Source organism: Equus przewalskii, chromosome 8 (assembly GCF_037783145.1).
Source record: "Equus przewalskii isolate Varuska chromosome 8, EquPr2, whole genome shotgun sequence".
In the NCBI taxonomy this organism is placed as follows: Eukaryota; Metazoa; Chordata; class Mammalia; order Perissodactyla; family Equidae; genus Equus; species Equus przewalskii.
Window position 1 is genome coordinate 55,453,742 of NC_091838.1, and position 17,947 is coordinate 55,471,688.

At 43.5% G+C, this 17,947-nt stretch overlaps 1 protein-coding gene across 22 annotated transcripts in view; it reads right to left on the reverse strand.

Moving 5' to 3' along the window:
- Positions 1-2,764: 2,764 nt before the first annotated feature.
- The window catches only part of SYBU (syntabulin), a 109,545-nt gene continuing 94,362 nt past the window's right edge, over positions 2,765-17,947 (reverse strand). For all 22 annotated transcript variants that reach the window (XM_070630844.1, XM_070630838.1, XM_070630839.1 and 19 more), the window contains 4 exons: positions 14,500-14,602; positions 8,144-8,347; positions 6,544-6,693; positions 2,765-4,869 (listed from right to left, as the gene is read on the reverse strand). In XM_070630844.1, coding sequence (XP_070486945.1) covers positions 3,765-4,869; positions 6,544-6,693; positions 8,144-8,347; positions 14,500-14,602 — 1,562 coding nt within the window. In that variant the 3' untranslated portion in view covers positions 2,765-3,764. The remainder of the gene's footprint in view (positions 4,870-6,543; positions 6,694-8,143; positions 8,348-14,499; positions 14,603-17,947) is intronic.

Here is a 17,947-nt window from a genome sequence, read left to right on the forward strand (position 1 = left end):
TGTCCAATGTTTCGAATGTGTTACTTTCTTTGAATCTTGGTTTATGTAAAGAAGGATACAGGTCATTAAGACAACAAACCAATTTGCTATTTGTGATCAGCTGCCTCCAATTTGATAATGAACATAAATATTTGTGGTTCGTGGAGGATTCTTCACCAGAGCCCATCTTGCCATCCATCTTGAATTGATGAAGAACAGTGCTGAGTTTGTGTGGTTATGTTTGTTTCTGTAGCAACAAGGGGATACCAAAAACAGGCTTACATTTTTTCTTAAAGTAAAATGCTTTAATTTAGCAACTACTAAAAATAAACACAAGGAGGGATTGTAAGGAAGATAACAGTATCTAGGTATTGGTCTGGGCTGGACTACAGGAAGGGACCTGAGTCAGCCTGGCTCATTATTTTGGGTCACTTCCAATTATTCACCTCCAGAAATAGATTCTCTTCCATTTCAGCCAAATCCCTCTCCTGTGTGCTGTTTGAGTGCCCATGTGTGTGCCTGAGGTACGTGTATATTCCAACAGAAGAAATGGCTTATCAGAGACAAGCCACTTCTCTCCACATGTACATCCTTGTGCCCTGTATCCTATCCCTTCTCATCTTCTCGAGGGTTTCCCTCCTTCCATTAATCCTTTATCTCCTAGGTTGTCAGTTTCTTTCTCTTCACTGGCTCAATCACAAAAGCATACAAACGTGCTCTATCTCTTCTCAATATTGAAAAATAAAACAAATCCTTGTAACTCATATCTCCTTATAACTACCACTCACATTCCCATGCCCTTTCACAGCAAAAGTTAAAAAAAAAATTAGTTGCACACATTGATTTTTACTCTCTTCCATTCACTTTCCAACCCACTCCAATCTGGCTTCAATGCCCATTTCTCCCAGGAAAACGATCTTGACTAAGACTTTGCTGTCAAAGCCAGTGGACATGTTATCTATTCTCATGTTACTCAAGAGCTTGGCAGAATTTCAACACAGTTGGCCACTGCACTCTTGAATAACTCTCCTGTCTTGGTTTTCATAATACTACATTCACCTAGTTTTCCTCCTACCTTTGGGCTGCCTCTTCGAAGGCTGTTTTGTTGGTACTCATCGTCTGTCTCTATCTAAATGTAGAAGTACCCTAAGGATTCAGTCTTTGGCCTTCTTTTCTTCTTGACACTCTTCCTGGATGATTTCATCCATCCCACGGTTTTAAACACTATGTAAATACTGAAGAACTCCAATTTTAAAACTCTAGCCTTGACAAATCCCGTGATTTTCACATTCATATATGCAATTACCCACTTGACAATTTCACAGATACTTAATAGACATCTCAAACTTATTTTCCCGAACTTCTCTTGAACTCTTTCCATTCTCAAGTAAATGGCACCACCATTGATCCAAGTGTTCAAGTCAAAAACGTGAGAGTCATCCTTAATTTCCCTCTTTTCCTTAAACCCTACCTCACTCCCTCCCCACATCCAATCTATCAGCAAACCACACCAGTTCTATCTTCAAGTTATATTTTTAATTATACAGCTTAATCTCTATATCCAGTTCCACCTCCCAATTGTCATAATCACTCATCTGGACTATTACAATGGTCTCTGCTTCCACTCCTGCCTGCCTTCAATGCATTCTGTACACAGCAGCAGAATTAAAAAAAAAAAAAAATTTAAATACCAGATTATATCACTGTCCTGTTTAAAGCTTGTTAATATCTCTCAGCTCACTGGGAATAAATTCAAACCCACCCTAACATGGTTTACAAACATGATTTACATGGCCCCATATGAACTAGGTTCCTGTGCACTTCTCCAGCCTCCCTCCACCCCTGCCCTGATCTGCTCTTGCCATCCAGGCCTCCCTGATGCTCCAGTAACATGCTAAACCCTTTTCTGCCTCAGGGCCTTTGCATTTGTTCTTATTGAAACATTTTATCCCCCGTATCTTCACGATTGGCTCTTTTTCACCTATTAGCACTAATATTTTTTCTTCAGAGATAGGTTCCTTACATTTATCCCTGTCACTCTTGGTCAAAACAGCTTGTTTATTTCCTTGGAAGCACTGATCACGATCTAAAATGATCTTCTTCATTTCTAGGCACGTCCTTTGTCTTTCACAGGCAGAATGTAAGCTCCCTGGGGGCAGAAACCTTGTCTGTCTCTGTCACTATTGATGATCAACCTAGTGAAGTGCCATATGAGCAACCAGTGTTTGTTGTATGAATTAATTCATTTGATAGCTCTTTTTAGAAACCTGACTATGTGCCATGCACTATTCTAAGTTCTTGACGTATATCTGTGAACAAAACAGAACACAGATCCCTGCACTCCGAGAGCTACTATTTTAGTGTGGGAGATGAGCAATAACCAAGATAGAGTAAGTAAAAATATTGTATGTGTAAAAGGGTAAGCGCTATGGAAGGAGAGTTTCTGGGTGAGAACTTAGGATATGCTCCAGTCTCTTCCCTTTGTGTGGCATAGAGCAAAGGGCATTTGCTTTGCAGACACTTGAAATCCTGGCTTCTAGAGATGAACTATGAGATCCTGAGCAATTTACCTCTTTGAGGCTCAGCTCCCTTATTTGTAAAATAGAAAATGACCCACCTCACAAGATTGGTGTGAGGAAGAAATGAAGCAATATCAGTCAACTGTTATCTCATCCCTTCCCAGCCCCCCACGCTCACCCTATTACTCCAAAGGGAGGAGGCACATGGTACTAGCAGGTTCTCCCTCTCTGCACCCCTAACATGCTTAAAAAAAAATCAACCCAACTTTCCTGAAAATATTCAACACATCTTTACTGAACAAATATATGGACAAACAAGTATATTGCATAACTTAAAAGCAAACACTCAAAGCTACTTTTATTCAGAAACAATGCTTTTTTAAAGACAGAACAGGAAATCCTCATCTATCTTTAATAATTATTGTTCTCTCCTTCTCGTTTCTTAATTCCGCTCTTCTAGACTCTTACTGATTGACGATGGAAGGAACTGCTAGCCATTTAGTCTTTCTCACCATATAGAGGAACAAAACCGCAAAGATAATTATTTTAAGGGGGATAAGACATTTATTTAAATGGAAACACTAATCTTTATTTTCACCATGCTGACGTGGTTACAAACAATTTCCAATAAAACACTATATATAATAAGCAAAAAATAAGTTAATACATTGTAAACTTACATACAGTTTCATCAATTAACAGGTTTAAGAACAAGCCATTTTAAGACTCTGGAGCTACGTTTAGTACAAAACTGCAAACACTCAAACCTTATCAACCCCAAGTAAGACACTAAAGAGCTAGTCAAGACTTCTTCAAACCAATGACACAGATACATTTTTATTTTTGGTTACAGTCCCCTGCTATGCACAAGACCATTGGAATGCTGGAACAATTACACATTTTAAAACGGCATAAAGCAAAGCAAGGAGATAACATGCCAGCCTTACAGAAGCTGTCTGGATAGTGCAAAGCTTGCATTTTCTCTTCCTGAACCACTAGGATAAGAACGGGTACCTCAGACGACACGGCAGGGTCATGAGCATGCTGTCTATACCACACTGGTGGACATTTACTTGAACCAGGTCTCCATGCCTTTGAAGATACCTCTGGTTTTAGACAGTGAACAGGCTTCAACTAAATATAGTGCAAATCAAATACCGAGGAGCAAAACGACAGAAGAGAGACTGCCATAGGTCGATCTGCTGTTTCTCCACCTGGCACAATGCCACACGGGACAGACTGGCACACGGAAACAACCACTTCTATTTAGGTTTTGATATGAAAGGCGGTGCGGCGGAGGGAATGCAGGGCAACCACGCAGCAGCCCCGGAGCAAGGCTCCGATGTTGTACACGGGATCTGTTCCCCCTCTCTGAGTACTGAATGCCCACAGAACGGTAGGGACCACGGGGGCAGCCACAGCCAGGAGATCCACCAGGAAACTGCTGCTCCAGTACTGCCTCCCGACGCTCCCCCGAGGCAGCTGGATGATGCCATCCAACCTTTCTTCCGTGGAGACTGCAAAATCCAGCTCTCTCATGAGGCGGTTTTCATGAGCTTCCGTATCCACCGTGGTGTATGGGGTCTCCACGGGAGACAAAAGGATGGCAGAGTTTGGATTCCTTGGAGTTAAATCAACCACTAATGCAGAGATGGATTCCGGGAAGCTTTCTGTCGAGTCAGCCACAGACTCATCAGGGGACGCTGAACTCGAAGGACAGGCGTCCCGGAGCTTGAGCACATACTGAATGAGCTCCGAGACTGCAGGGCTGTAGGGCACCACATCCGTCTGCACGGCTTGCTCCACCACCACACTGCCCTCCTCCTGATCCACCACCATGGGGAACATCTCAAGGACCTTTGCCCCGGGGGTGGAATGAAGAAGCTCCAGGTCGCCAGCCTCTGTGGTGGTGGCTGTCACCATTTCATCAAACAAATCTGTGCCATCGGCCATGCTGTCTCCCACCAGCAGCTCGCTGTCGGCCCCTTCCTCTATGATCTGCTCTTCCAGAGACAGCCCATCCGCCATCTTGCCAAAAGGGGTGGTTAGGGTTAAGCTTTTCTCCGGGGAATCACAGGGAAAGTCCAAACACAGTTCATCCCTCCGAGAGCCATTGTGCGCCATCTCCATGCTCTGAAGCAGAGACTCCAACTTCTTGTTTTGAATGTTGATGTCCACAAAATATTTCTGAATGCCTTTGTCTTTATCAGCCAAGTTGGTCCGCATAGTTTCGATGACCTGTTTGAGCTGTTTAATCTCCTTCCTGGCTTCCTTGAGGGCCAGCTGGGCCTCCACCCGATGGCACTCTTCCTCAATCCAGTCTTCTCTCATGCGGGCCAGCTGGGACTTAAGCTCCACAATTTCCGTTTCCCTAGAGGGAGAAGACAAGCACGGTTAAGAAAAATGTCAACGCTGAACCAGGCAGCAAGCAATTCTGACACACAGCCAAGCCATGCTCTTCCACTTGAAACGGAGAGGTTAAATCAGCTTTGAAATTTTTTTCCTTGGTAGGTACTACCCATGAACTTCTCCCCTCAATTGTAAAATAGCTACAATAATAACAGTAACTGGAATCAGAATTAAAAAAGGCTACTATCTTTTTTCTTTTTGAGTGCTCACTATAAGTCAGACATTGCACTAAGTACTATACAAGCATTAGCCTCGACTCAATACTTAACATCGGAATTTCTACTATTAGAACACATTAGTCTCTTAGCCTGCTTTCATATTCATAGCCTACGCTTTCATGTCTACAGTTTGTGGAAGGAAAGTCCATTTCACTTTTTTTTTTTTTTTAAAGATTGGCACCTGAGCTAACAACTGTTGCCAATCTTTTTTTTTTTTCCCTACATTTTCACCCCAAATCCCCCCAGTATGTAGTTGTATATTTTAGTTTTGGTCCTTCTAGTTGTGGCACGTGGGATGCCGCCTCAACATAGCCTGATGAGCGGTGTCATGTCCACGCCCAGGATCTGAACCCTGGGCCACCGAAGCAGAGCGCGTGAACTTAACCACTTGGCCACAGGGCTGGCCCCTCCATTGTACTTTTAATTACCTATCAAAGACAGAAGGTAGACTGATAAGTTTTAGCCTGGCAAAACTGTTCTGATAATATTCCAATGATAATTTAAAAATTTGTTTAAATCATAAAATGCTACATGTTTCAAGGACTTTGTGAAAAGTTGATTATTCTATCTCCTTTCAGTTAAGATGATATTGGATCCATCCTATGCTGAAGAGAATCTCATATTCTCAGTGGACATGAAGTCCAGGTAGGATCCCGACACATGTGAAGAAATATTGTGAGTATGGTTTCTTTAAGTTTAGGCTTAAATACTCTCCAGTTTCCCTGCCTTCTCAGACCTCCCCACCATGACGGTTCAAACCCGCCCAGATGCCTCAAATCATAAACCAAAGACTTCCAGAAAGTAGGGTCTGACTCACCCTCACAGCCACCCCGGTCAGAGCTCTGCTTGTCTATCTCAAAATGTTCCAGGGGAAAACCAGCAAACAGAAAATCCGGCCGGCCCCAGGATGTCAAAGGTCTTTTCTCTCTGAGATAAGATCTCTTAAGCATGAGCTGTTTTGTTTTGTTTTGTTTTTTACCTTAAGACTTGGCCAAGAATAACGAACCTCTTCCTTCAGCACAGAAATAGCTTGCAGGAATCACAATGCGCACAGCCGTCCACCCTCTCACAGAGATGTGTGTGACCCATGCTGCTGGAAGCACGGGATTGTTCCCGCAGGTGTTCTTGAGATTTAAAAATAGTCACACACACACTCAACCCAACTCTTCACGTCAAAGCTGTACACACCCAGAAAAAGCAGAGGGTCCCCCCTAACCTCAGAGGGTCCCCTGAACTCCTGAAACAGCCAAATCACGCAGGATTATGAAATGGCTCTTTTGAGAGACTGATTTAAGAAATCTGACCAAAATTATGTGAAATCATGTTTCTTCTTTTTCTTTTCCTGTAGTGAGGGTTCATATTTCATTTATGGCAAAAGAAACCGCCCTAAACCAGAGCGGGCAAGGAACGCGACCCACCTTTCCTGAAGTCGGCGCTCGGACTCCTTCAGCTTGGTCTTCAGGTGTCTCACCGTCACCTCTTTCTGCTGCAGGGGAGTCAAATACTGCTCTGGATTTGGGGGTTTGACACCATGGTTTTCACCACAGGACATGTACCTTCCAGACCGCCTGAAACAACCCAAGGAAAGAAAGGTGACTTCCTCTAGAAAAAGAAAAGTTAAGGCACAGCTAACAGTGGGAGAAGGAATGGCAGCTGTGTGATGGGGTCTTAAACCTCAGTAATGTGACCTCATGCTGGAAGGGGGACTGTAAGATTGCTGTCCATCTTAGGACTGTTCATTACTTGGAAGATTGAGGGGGGTGTGTGTGGAGGGGGTGGGGACAGTGGAGACAGAGGATTTTCTATGGCTTAGGAATGATCGCACACAAAATAAAGCACGATTGTCCACCGGCCTGCCTGTCAGTCCAGAGTTACACGCTGTTACATTACAGGACAATGAGTGGGGGCAGGCGGGAGGGAAGAGGGGGAGCGAGATGACCTAACTTTCCACACAATGCGCTCCTGCCTAAAGATCCTGATTGTTATTAGCTGAGTTCAAATTGTTCTGAAATCAATGCTTGGCGTGAGAGTGCTGATTTGGTGGAAAGTTTCCTTCTTCTGAAGGGAAAGGGCTGCTCCACTCTCACCAGAGCGTGTTTTGCAAGAGAGGCGCCCAGTGTTCTACAAAACTCCCCTAGCTGGAATCCTGGCCCCTCTCCGGCCTGGCCAGGAGCTGGGTAACCCGCCTGTAAGAGAGCTGACTAATGAGAATAGGACGCCCAGAAGGAAGAAGACTGAAGGAGGAGAGCTGGCAGCTTCTTCTCCGACTCTGGGCCCAATCCAAGCCACTGCCCTCGCCCTGCTCCCCTTGAGCCTGCACTCCATCCAGGATGGCCCATGTCCAGTTTCCAACCCTCCAGACCTCCCTCTGTGGCCTGTTTAGATGTGGAGTTCCTTCTTTCTGCTCCCTTTCACCCCCTAGGGACTAATTAATTCCTTGCTTGACCTTCAGATCTCATTTCAATTTCACTTCCTCAGAGAGGCCTCTTCTGATCCCTCCAGACTGAGCTGGACCCCCTCCCCACCTTTTACAGACACATGTAGCAACAGGTACTTGCAGCATAATCTGAATGCGTTTTTGTCCTTAGATGACTAACGTCTTTCTTCTCCTCTGGGCAGGAAGCACAGGGACCATTTCTGCTGTTCACTGCTCTATTCCCAGCACTTTACACAGTCCCTGGCGCAATGTGGTTACTCAGTAAACATCTGGAGTCTGCATGAATGAATGAACACAGGAATGCTTCGTCCCTGTTCTGAGGGAAACACGGAGGACCTTCCGCCTGCCACTGCGCCATTTCCTCCCTATCCACTCTTGGACTGCTGGACCTTCTTAGAAATTGGGGCTCGCCTTCCCCCTGCAGCAGCCCTTGAAGGATTCGCTTAGTGTGGAAAGGCAAAGAGAAATGTCTTACTGCAGAATAAGGCAGGGGATCAAGAGGGGCATAACTTTTTTTTTTAAAGAAAAGCTTACTAAGTGAGACAAGCTAAATCATGAATTGGGAGATGACCAGCACTCACCTCATGATTGGGCTGCAGTCACTTCCTTTGTAGGAGCCAGAGTTGCTGCTACTTGGGGAAGAAGGCGCGTAACTGGGATGGATATTCACAGGACTCAGCTGATTCCTGCACAACATGGACAGAAGGTCCTTTTCCCGGGGGGAGGGTGGGCTGTTGCCAGACTTGTATGATGAAGTTCCATTACTCCGCCCATGGGGACCTCGACTGGGAGAAAAGCAAGAAAAATATTAAAATCCTTAGGGCTACTGGTGTCCAAATGCTAATGCTTTACTCCTTTTTAAAGCTACTTACTATTAAGGATATCCAATTTATAGAGTTGACAGGGGCAAAATCATTATTAGTGCAAACTGTCTTTCTGAGCAGCCTTCTTCCCGCCTGCCCGGTATTTTCTCTCCTTGTGTCATCGGCACAGGCAACCTCTCCCTCTGCTGTTCTTTCAAATTCTTTCTGACCATAATGCTTGTTTTGGATTAAACCCAACTGCCTGCTAAGAACACAACCCATGTGAAATATTGATCTGGTTTAGGTTCATTTTCGAAGATGTGGTTTTTGTTCCAGTACACCTGTGTCAGTTTAAAAATATTTGGGTTTGGTTTATGTTGGAGTAAGAAAATTAGCGTTTCTTTTGGAGGATGGGGGAGAAAAAGGTGGCCCAAACAGAATGGGGAGAAAATAGGACAGATAAACACAGCCCACATAAATATATCAATCTATAATTTTAACCACCTATTTTTTTTCTTGTCTTTCCAGCCCCAATGACTTAGCTCAACCTTTATCATTTAACAGCTGAAATGCTGTAACAGCCCCCTTTTCGTCCCCGGCCTCTTGTCTTGCCCCCTCTAGCAAGGAGGCTGACCCTGTGGCTGGAATGGCCTTTCTAAAATGGAATTTGAGTATCACTGCCCTCCTCAATGCCATTCAATGACTCTGCACTGCAAAGCCAGTCTTCTTAACATGGCTCACAGGTTCGATCCCAGCACCGGGGCCACCCACCCTTTGCCATCCCACCCTCCTCCCTCTGACGGCCAGCATTCCAAACCACTTACAGTTTCCTGACGATCCATGCTCTCCATCATCTTTACATGTTTGAATTTGTAATTTTCTCTGCCTGGAATGTTCTCCTTCTGCTCCCTATCCTAAGACTTTGAGACTGATGGGAACCTACTCCAAGCAGCCTTTTCTGGATTCTCCCTTCCCTAGGCCAGGGTAGGTGCTGCTCCTTGGTGCTCCCTAATACTCTGTGCAAACTTCCAGCCCGGGACTTAGCACACCGCATCACACAGCTGCATACGCGTTTGTCTTTCCCGCTAGACTCGGGCATTCTGAGGGCAGGAACACAGGCGGTTCTTTCACATCCCCACGACTTCTGGGCACATGCTAGGTGCTCCCTGAATGAACAAACTGGGTTTGGGTCCTGGCACTGCCACTGACTAGGGACTTAGGCAAATAAGCCATTTAACGTTGGGGATATATAATAACCTTATGTGCCTCCTTCCTCACAGGATTGATGAGAGAATCAAACCCCAGAACGCATGTGAGTGCATTCGAGAAGCTGTTAAGGGCAATTAAAGTGCAGGGTATTATTACAGGATAAACTTGTTTGGACTTCCCTGTTAATCTAGCTCCAGGGATTTGACACCTACCAGTGTAAGGAGGCATCTTGAGAATGTTGAAATTACTTAAATAGGATAATGGTTCTGTGTCAGGAATACTTCTTGAAGACATTACAAGAAAACAACAGGGAACAAGATACCTTTCATACAGCAGTACTGCTTTTTGACAATCCCCTCTCTGTAATTTTAATTATAGCTGTATGCAACCAACATATCTGGATGGGAAATGTGTGTCAATGTCAATATGAGCACGCGTGTGGGGAGACTTGGCTCCAAAATCATAAATACTTATTTAAAATCAAACACAATTTCAACTAGCCGTCAACCCAGTAAATCACACATAAATGAAACATCATCGAATTCTAAAGTTAAAAAGTTCTTTTCTTTTGAAATCATCCAAACGGCCTCTGCCTCCTTTTCGTGAGAAGAGGACACTTTATACGGAACAGATGGGCTGATGGCTTTGTGACAAACCAGCTTCAGCAGCCCAGTGGTGGGGAGGACTCCATGAGAGCTGAAAAGAACATGCATTCTGGCTTGGATTTGCTTCTCCATGCTTCATTTCTAAGTCTGGCACCAAGCGGCCTGACTATTTCTTAACATGACTATGAGAAATATGGAGGATTAACCATTACAAGTCAGGAAAGAAAGTGAAGAGCTATCCCTAATTCTGACCCAAGGAGTTCCAGCCTGAGTCAGCCTTCACCGAGGACCGTCTGTGACCCGAGCCCTGTTCCAGATGCCTTATGAACCTTGTTTCACTTAATGTTGACCATCATGCTATGAAGCCGGTATAGTTATCACCTCCCTTTCCCGTTACGTAAAGTACGTGAAGTACTCAGCGAAGTCAGTAACTGAGGCTCAGGGAAACAAACTGGTCTGAGAACACACAGCTGAACTGGGATTAAATCCAGGTCTTTTAACTCGGTGGAATGTCGCCTACTTTACAGAAATGGAATATATTGTTTTAGGCTTGTACACAGGTATATTAGATACCGGCTATGTATGTGGTTATTACCAGAATAATTCACCACCGACTTCTTTAGTGTGGTGCACTAATCTCTTCAAATTAGATGAGAAGTTTGTAAGAATTCAGCTGCTATACAAATAAGCTGCTAAGCAAAAACTTTTCAAGCTATCAAACATCACTAAAGTACAATCAAGGGTTCAAATTTATTTCAGGAAATGAGTTATTAGACTACTTGTAATAGCTAACTTTTCAAAAATAAATTACATGCTTAAAAATATCAGTTCTGTTGCTTACATTTAGTTTAGTTCAAATGCTAACATATGTAGGTACAAAATCATTGTGGATAAAACATTTTCAAAGGAGAAGCCAGAATTCCATGGTGGTCATGGCCCTGAACAGGCTACCTGAGGCTATCCTCCTCAGCTCACCCCAAGTCCCTTGGTCTGGTGGACAAGGAGAATGCAGGCCACAAAGAGGAGAAAGAATTCTGCTGACCCCGCCCCATCCGCATACCTGAATACAGTAGATGGAAAGTGAGAGAAAAGGAGGAGGGAAGAAGGGAAGCTCAGAGGGGGCCCAGGTGAATTTCTATTCCCCAGCGATTGCCCTTTACTTCAGGTAACATTTCTATCACCATCAGCAGCAGCAGCATCACCATCATCACCACCATGATCACTGTTATGGGCTGAACCATGTCCCCCCAAATTCATACGTTGAAGCTCCAACCCTCAGTACCTAAGAATGTGACTGTATCTGGAATTTGGGCTTTAAAAAAGGTATTTAAGTTAAAATGAGGCCATTAGGGTAGGCCCTAATCCAATTTGACTACTGTCTTTACAAGAAGAGAAAAATCTGGACACAGACAGGCACAGAGAAAAGACAATATGAAGAAAGAGGTTGAACAAGACGGCCATCCACACACCCAGGAGAGAGACCGCAGAAGAAGCCAATCAGGCAGACACCTTGATCTTGGACTAACTGTCTCTAGAAGTGTGAGAAAGTAAACTTCTGTTGTTTAAGCCATCCAGTCTTTGGTACATTGGTATGGCAGCCTGAGCAAACTTACATGATCTTCATCATCATAATCATCACCATCATCACCGCTACCACCATCAATAAGACCAGCAGCAGCAGCACGTCCGTTTGTATTACTTTTACCACTACTAACTAAAACAACCGCTTACTAACCATTTTACTAAGTTCTGGGCACTGTGTTAAGCACTCATAGATATCAGCTCATTTAACTCAGTGAGGCAGATGCCATTACCACTACATTTTCCAGAACAGGAAACTGAGGCTCAGAGCTCTGGGTCTTGCACCTTATAAACGATGGAGACTGACCTCAAGCCCAAGTCTGTCTGACTCCACATCCCAAGCATTGTTTTTCTTCTCGCTTCTGTCTGCCTCTGATCAGATTAGGCTTTTAGTTTAAGGAAGAGAATTCCTCGGAAATATCAGCAGATCTGGCCTTTCTAGAAGAAGAGATCATTTGTAAATCTTTAAAGTTTTATTTTCAAAATCATCTGTCAAAAATATTCTCGCCAGCTCCACCTGTCCCTGATTTCTCCTACCCCTTCATCAGATGTTCCTGCTAGCCTTCCTCCCAGGAGCTGATTCTCCACAGAGAAAGCTCCTTTATTACAGGAGGAAAGAGCCAATTAAAAGGATCACAAGCTATTAGAGAGTTTGTCATGGAGACCCGGACCTTCCAGAGGAGTCGTCCTCCATGCGCGGTCCTGCTGAACACAAAGATTACGTGAAATGCCCAAGATATTCCAACACTGCAATCCACTGATGGTGCTCTGTGCCTCGGTCAGGCAAAAAAAAAAAAAAGCGAGGGAAATGGATAAAACATTGCCAATTTCCATTTTCCATCTATTAAGCGTATATCTGATTTGCACATAATTATATTTAGCTATTTTACATTTAACACTTCAATTTTTAATCTCTTAGGGAAATCATGCATTCCAGACTAGAATATTTTCTTTGTCACTCAGTATTATTGACATTACCTTGGAATTTAAAAACAAACACAAATTCTTTTGAAATGCTTAATGAAATTGGCTGCTCTTCAGGCCATTTCTTTTTTCTTTTGCCTTTCTGTTCCCTGGATACCTTGTACCATGGGAATGTGCTAATTTCTTGAATCGGTTAGATAAATGGTTTATTCTCAGAACAAGCCCCATCTGATTTATAGTGTATGGTCACAGTCCTGTAGAGAATGTTTATAGTCAAGTCCTGTGATCCCAGAGGCACTTTATTTCCAAAATAGATGGTGTTTGGGGATAGAACTATTTTGCTTTTTCACTGTGGACCTCACTCTTTTGTTACGGGTTTGTCTGGCTTCAGCTTTGTTTTTAACAATAAAACTGCACTGGGGGTCTCAGGCCTCCTTCTAAACGTCAGCCAAACCTCCTACTCACCCAAGAGAAATGGGAAATATCTGCTTGCTGAGTCCTAGGAATGTAAGTTTTAGAAATTCAAGTTTTAGTTTTTTAGAAACTAAATGGTTTTTCTTTAGGAAAGGATCTTAAAAATCATAGAGCCCAACACCCTTTTTACAAGTTTGGACAGTGTGGCCCAGGACAGGCAAGTTGCCTTGCCAGAGTCTAAAAACAAATCCACCCCAAGTGTTTGTCCCACTCCATCGCTTTGTTCAGGCCAGCTCAGAGCTCACCTCATCACACAGGTCTCCTGGAACCAGCCCATCTAAAACACATCACACACCCCATTACTCTCTATCTCCTTTCCCTGTGTGTTTTTAAAAACAATTATATTTATGTATTATTGTCCTTTCTGTACTAGAATGAATATAATTTTCATGGAGTTTTGTTTACTGCTATATCTCCAGAACCTGCCTCATAGTAGATGCTCAATAAATACACGTTGAATGAATAAATAAAGCCACTGATGGTAGCAGAGAATCTTGCGGCTTGCAACCTGTCCCACCAAATGTAAACGGTGGCTCCCTTTTCCCCACAGTCCTGTTCTTCCCCAATGCAAACAGCATCAATGGCAAACATTTGTTGATGCATACTATCTCCAAGCACTGACCCCGCACTTTACTTGTATTAACTAATTTAATCCTAACAATAAACGCTATGAGGTGGGTATGACTATAACCCTATTTTAGAGATGAGGAAACTGAGGCACAGAGAAGTTAAGCAACTTGCTTAGGGCCACACAGCCTGTAGGGGGTGGAGCTGGAATTCAAACCAAGGCAGCCTGGCTCCAGAACCCAGACACTTGGCCATTCTGCTCCACTGCCTTTTTCCATGGTGGCCGCCCACACCTATGAACTTTATACTTTTTTCCCTCCTTCCCCAAGTGAATGTTGGGAGTGGCCAGAGCGTCATTAGGCTACTTTCACAAAGATGAAAAAAAAAGAAGCTCAGCTAGAGGAAAGGAAGGATGAAGTCAGCATCTTCGCAGCTAAGAGACGATAGATTCATGAGTGGGAACTAGGAGACTATTAGCTTGATACCCAGGTGAGTACTCAGGTGAGTGAGGGAAAGAAGGGAGAGAAGGAGGAGTGGACGCAGGGCCAAGGACTGCATGGCGACAGCCACAGGTAGACAAACACAGGCCAAGCCATGTGACCACAGCAGGGAGAAGTACCAATTTCAAATCACTGTAAACAATAAACAAAAACCACTCACTAATAAAAAAATAGGAACAGGCAACAATCCAGGTGGTTCTATAGAAACATAAAGTACAGGTAAGCCACCTGTGTAAAGCGTTTTCCTAATTACAGAGCAGGAGACAGTGCCTACTTGCGTGAAAAAGAGGACCGCTTGCTTCCGGCTGCAGACATATGGACCTCAGGAGCGGAAATGCTGCCCGTGCTGCTCGAGGAGCTAAAATCAGCTTCACTACCTGAAAAACAACAGGGGAGAGAGAAGCGTGAGGGAGAGGAAACCCGAGAACACACTGGCCGGTTCCCTGCCTTCCCAGGGCCCTGGCGCCCCTTGTTTGCAACTGCAACTCAGCAAGTGGCGAGATTCCAGCACTTGCAGGCTCTCGGTGTTTTCCTCCTAGCATACAAGAGAAGGCGCAAGCACAAGGACATCATTTCATAAACACAGCTTAGGAGCACAGTAAGGCTGATTTCCGAAGGTCGCCATTCTTCCAGCCGACTACCACCAGGGACCCAAGCGAGGGGAGAAACACACGCCTCTCCCTGCGTCAGGCGCGCCCTCAACACCAACGAGCTGGCTGGCCCAAACTTTAAGCAGCATGAAAAGCTTACTTGTCAGTCCGAAAGGAGTTTTTCCAAAACAGTTTATCTTTAGGCTTTTGCAGTCAGCTAGCCATACTTGAATTTGGCACGTTAGGGTCTGGAGATAATCAACCAGCTAGAAACAGTCAGCAAGAAAGCCTGGGCTCCAGATAACTGTGTGCACCGGCACTATCTGATCATTGACTCTGACTGCAGCTACAGCTATTCGATAAAGAACAGACCCTTAACCAAAAGCAGGAACGGAACCTTCCCAAACAGAATGGAACAGGTTCGCAGGGACAGTGACAGAACCTGTGAATTATACCGAAATCTGAAATTTTAGTTTGGGGAGGTGTGTGGAGGGATTGCTCCTTAGTTTACAAAGATCAAATTACATTTTGAGTATAGACTAGAGTTCAGTATGTAATTAAAAACATGCCAGGTGGTAGAATAATTAATATAAATTGACTTTTAACAAAAAAATCCATAGTTCTGAAAGAGGAATAAAGGAAATATTTCATGGGTTGCCTGGGGAAGGGAAGGGGAGTGGAAGAGGCAAGAGAGAACAATGGGAAGAAGAAAAAGAGGATCTTTTCTTAAAGGATGCAATTCTATATGATTTTGGAAAATAAATCTAGGTATACAATTTTATTTGACCTTGTCTCTCAACTCCTACAACACCATTTCTGACTCTTCTGGTCTAGAATCCAGAGTCAGCTCCCATTTCTGAGTTGAGGAAAATATGGATGATCTAAATTGCTTGAGTTTCTAACAAGCAGTGAACGGTAATTATCATCATCATCATAACTACTTATTGAGCACCTACTGGGTTCCAGGCCCTGTAGGAGATGCTTTCTATTTTTTGTATTTGTCAATCTTGACAACTTGGTAAGGCAGACATTAATCTCAGCACTCTACTACTGAGGAAACTGAAGCTGATTCGCCCAAGGCTTGTGGGCAATGAATTCTGTCCAGGACCAAATCCCCAGGCTCCTTCTACGATACCATGCTGCATCCTTGGGAAGGCAGTGGGTTCCAGAAGAGGTTCCTGAACAAACTGTACACTATCATCTCCCTCACAGCCAGGATAAGCCACATATACAAGATGTGGCCAGACTGACTCACTTGTGTACAGATTGTCTCACTGATGGGTTGTGTTAGTTTTGCCAAAGGGGGCAGTAGGCAATGGCAGAGAGGGAAAAATCCCTTCTATGGCTTCCAGGACCTCTCAGGAAGTTCAGCCTCTTCCGGGAAGAGATCAAGAACGACCCCTTAGCACAGACGGCAGCAGTGAATCCCAAGTCCCAGTAGAATTCTGGGAAGACTAGCGTGGCAACCGATCAGGACCGAGACCAGCTATTCCTTCTGGATTTCAGAGACTTTGCCTAATGACGTAATGAACTCCTAGAAGCTCCCGGAACTTAATTAGTTGCCTCTGAGTAATCTACTGGCTACACTGTAGTATTTTACAATCTCAAGGAGTCGTGATTGGTGCTATCCAGGAAAACACTAGACCTGACAACCAAATTCAGCCAGCCTTCTCTGCTGGTAAATTAGCAGGCTGGTGATTAAATGATAACGTCAGACGATTTAAAAAAATAGATTTTCTGGTTGCAGCCAGGTTGCACCATGTTTGAGACATTATTTTCTAATGTAAAATTATTACTCTGAAACACCCAACGGCTATTCCTTAAAAGACGCACAAAAACTCACCTGTTATAATTTAACTGCCTGAATACAAACGGAAATTCTAAAAGCAAAATAGACAATTGCTGAAAATTCACTGTTACCTCACGGTGCCTTTGATCTGTGGTAATTATGTACTCTGAACAGAAGGGACAACTTTCTTCTACACTTTACTGCTACTGGAACTCAATATGTTGACTCTTATGTATGTACGTGGCCAAAGGTCACTTTGTTCCTCTGCTTTTCTAACTTCGTTCCAGCACATCTGAAGGAGATTAGAAGACTCATTCAGGGTACCCAGCAGCCGTGTTCAGGACTCTGAGTAATATCCTAGTGAAAAATGTATAGGCTACTTCCAAACTATTTCAGTTTATGATTTTAAAAAATATAAATTATTTCCAGTTTGGTTAATGCAAAGTAAAGTCAATGCACTCTTTTTAAGGGATACATAGAAAAGTCAATTTTACTACATCATCTGGTGTACTCTCCCCATTTACTAAGCAAGATAACTAAGAGGAAGGCCGGAGACCTGAAAACTCCCCACTTATCTATCAGCTGGCAACAAAGATACAAGGAAGGAGAGGAACTCAATTTGTTTCCTCTAAACAGTGGAGGCAGCTGGGTTGTTGGGGCTACTGTAGTGCAATGCCCTTTTGGGTTACTAAAATCACACAAAGAGAGTACCTAATCTAAAATATGAGCCAGACAGCCCGTGTTCAAATCCTCTCTCTACTGCTTACTAGACGGAGGACTTAAGGCATGTTACTTCACCTCTCTGCGTCTCAGTTTCCTCATCTGAGAAATGGAGACGATAATCATAGCAGCTGCCTCATGAGGTTACTGTAAACAATGAATAGACATCTATCTATCTTAGAAAACAGTGGATGTGTTGTAAGCTCTCAATAAACGTTAGCTGTTATTATTATTCTGCAGGGGTTAGAAAGACAACTTTTATTACACTATATATTTCCTTTGTAGAAAATTTAGAAAATAGCCATGATCCAGAGGAAAAAATGTAGTCTATAATTCCATCACCAAAAACATAACTAGAGTTAACCTTTTGGTGTACAAGTGTTCAGCACTCATATTTAACATGTTATCATGTAACCTAATTGTTTTTCTTTTAATATGTGAATATCTTCAAAAGCTACTGCATTTTGTTTTATTAAATCAATAAATACATAGGCTATGTCTAATTTTTCTATTATGTGCCAAAAACCATCTAAGTATCTTTTACCTATTAACTCATTCATTTCTCATGACAGGACAGACCCTATGAGGTAGGGACAATTATCAGTCCCTTTTACAGATAAGGC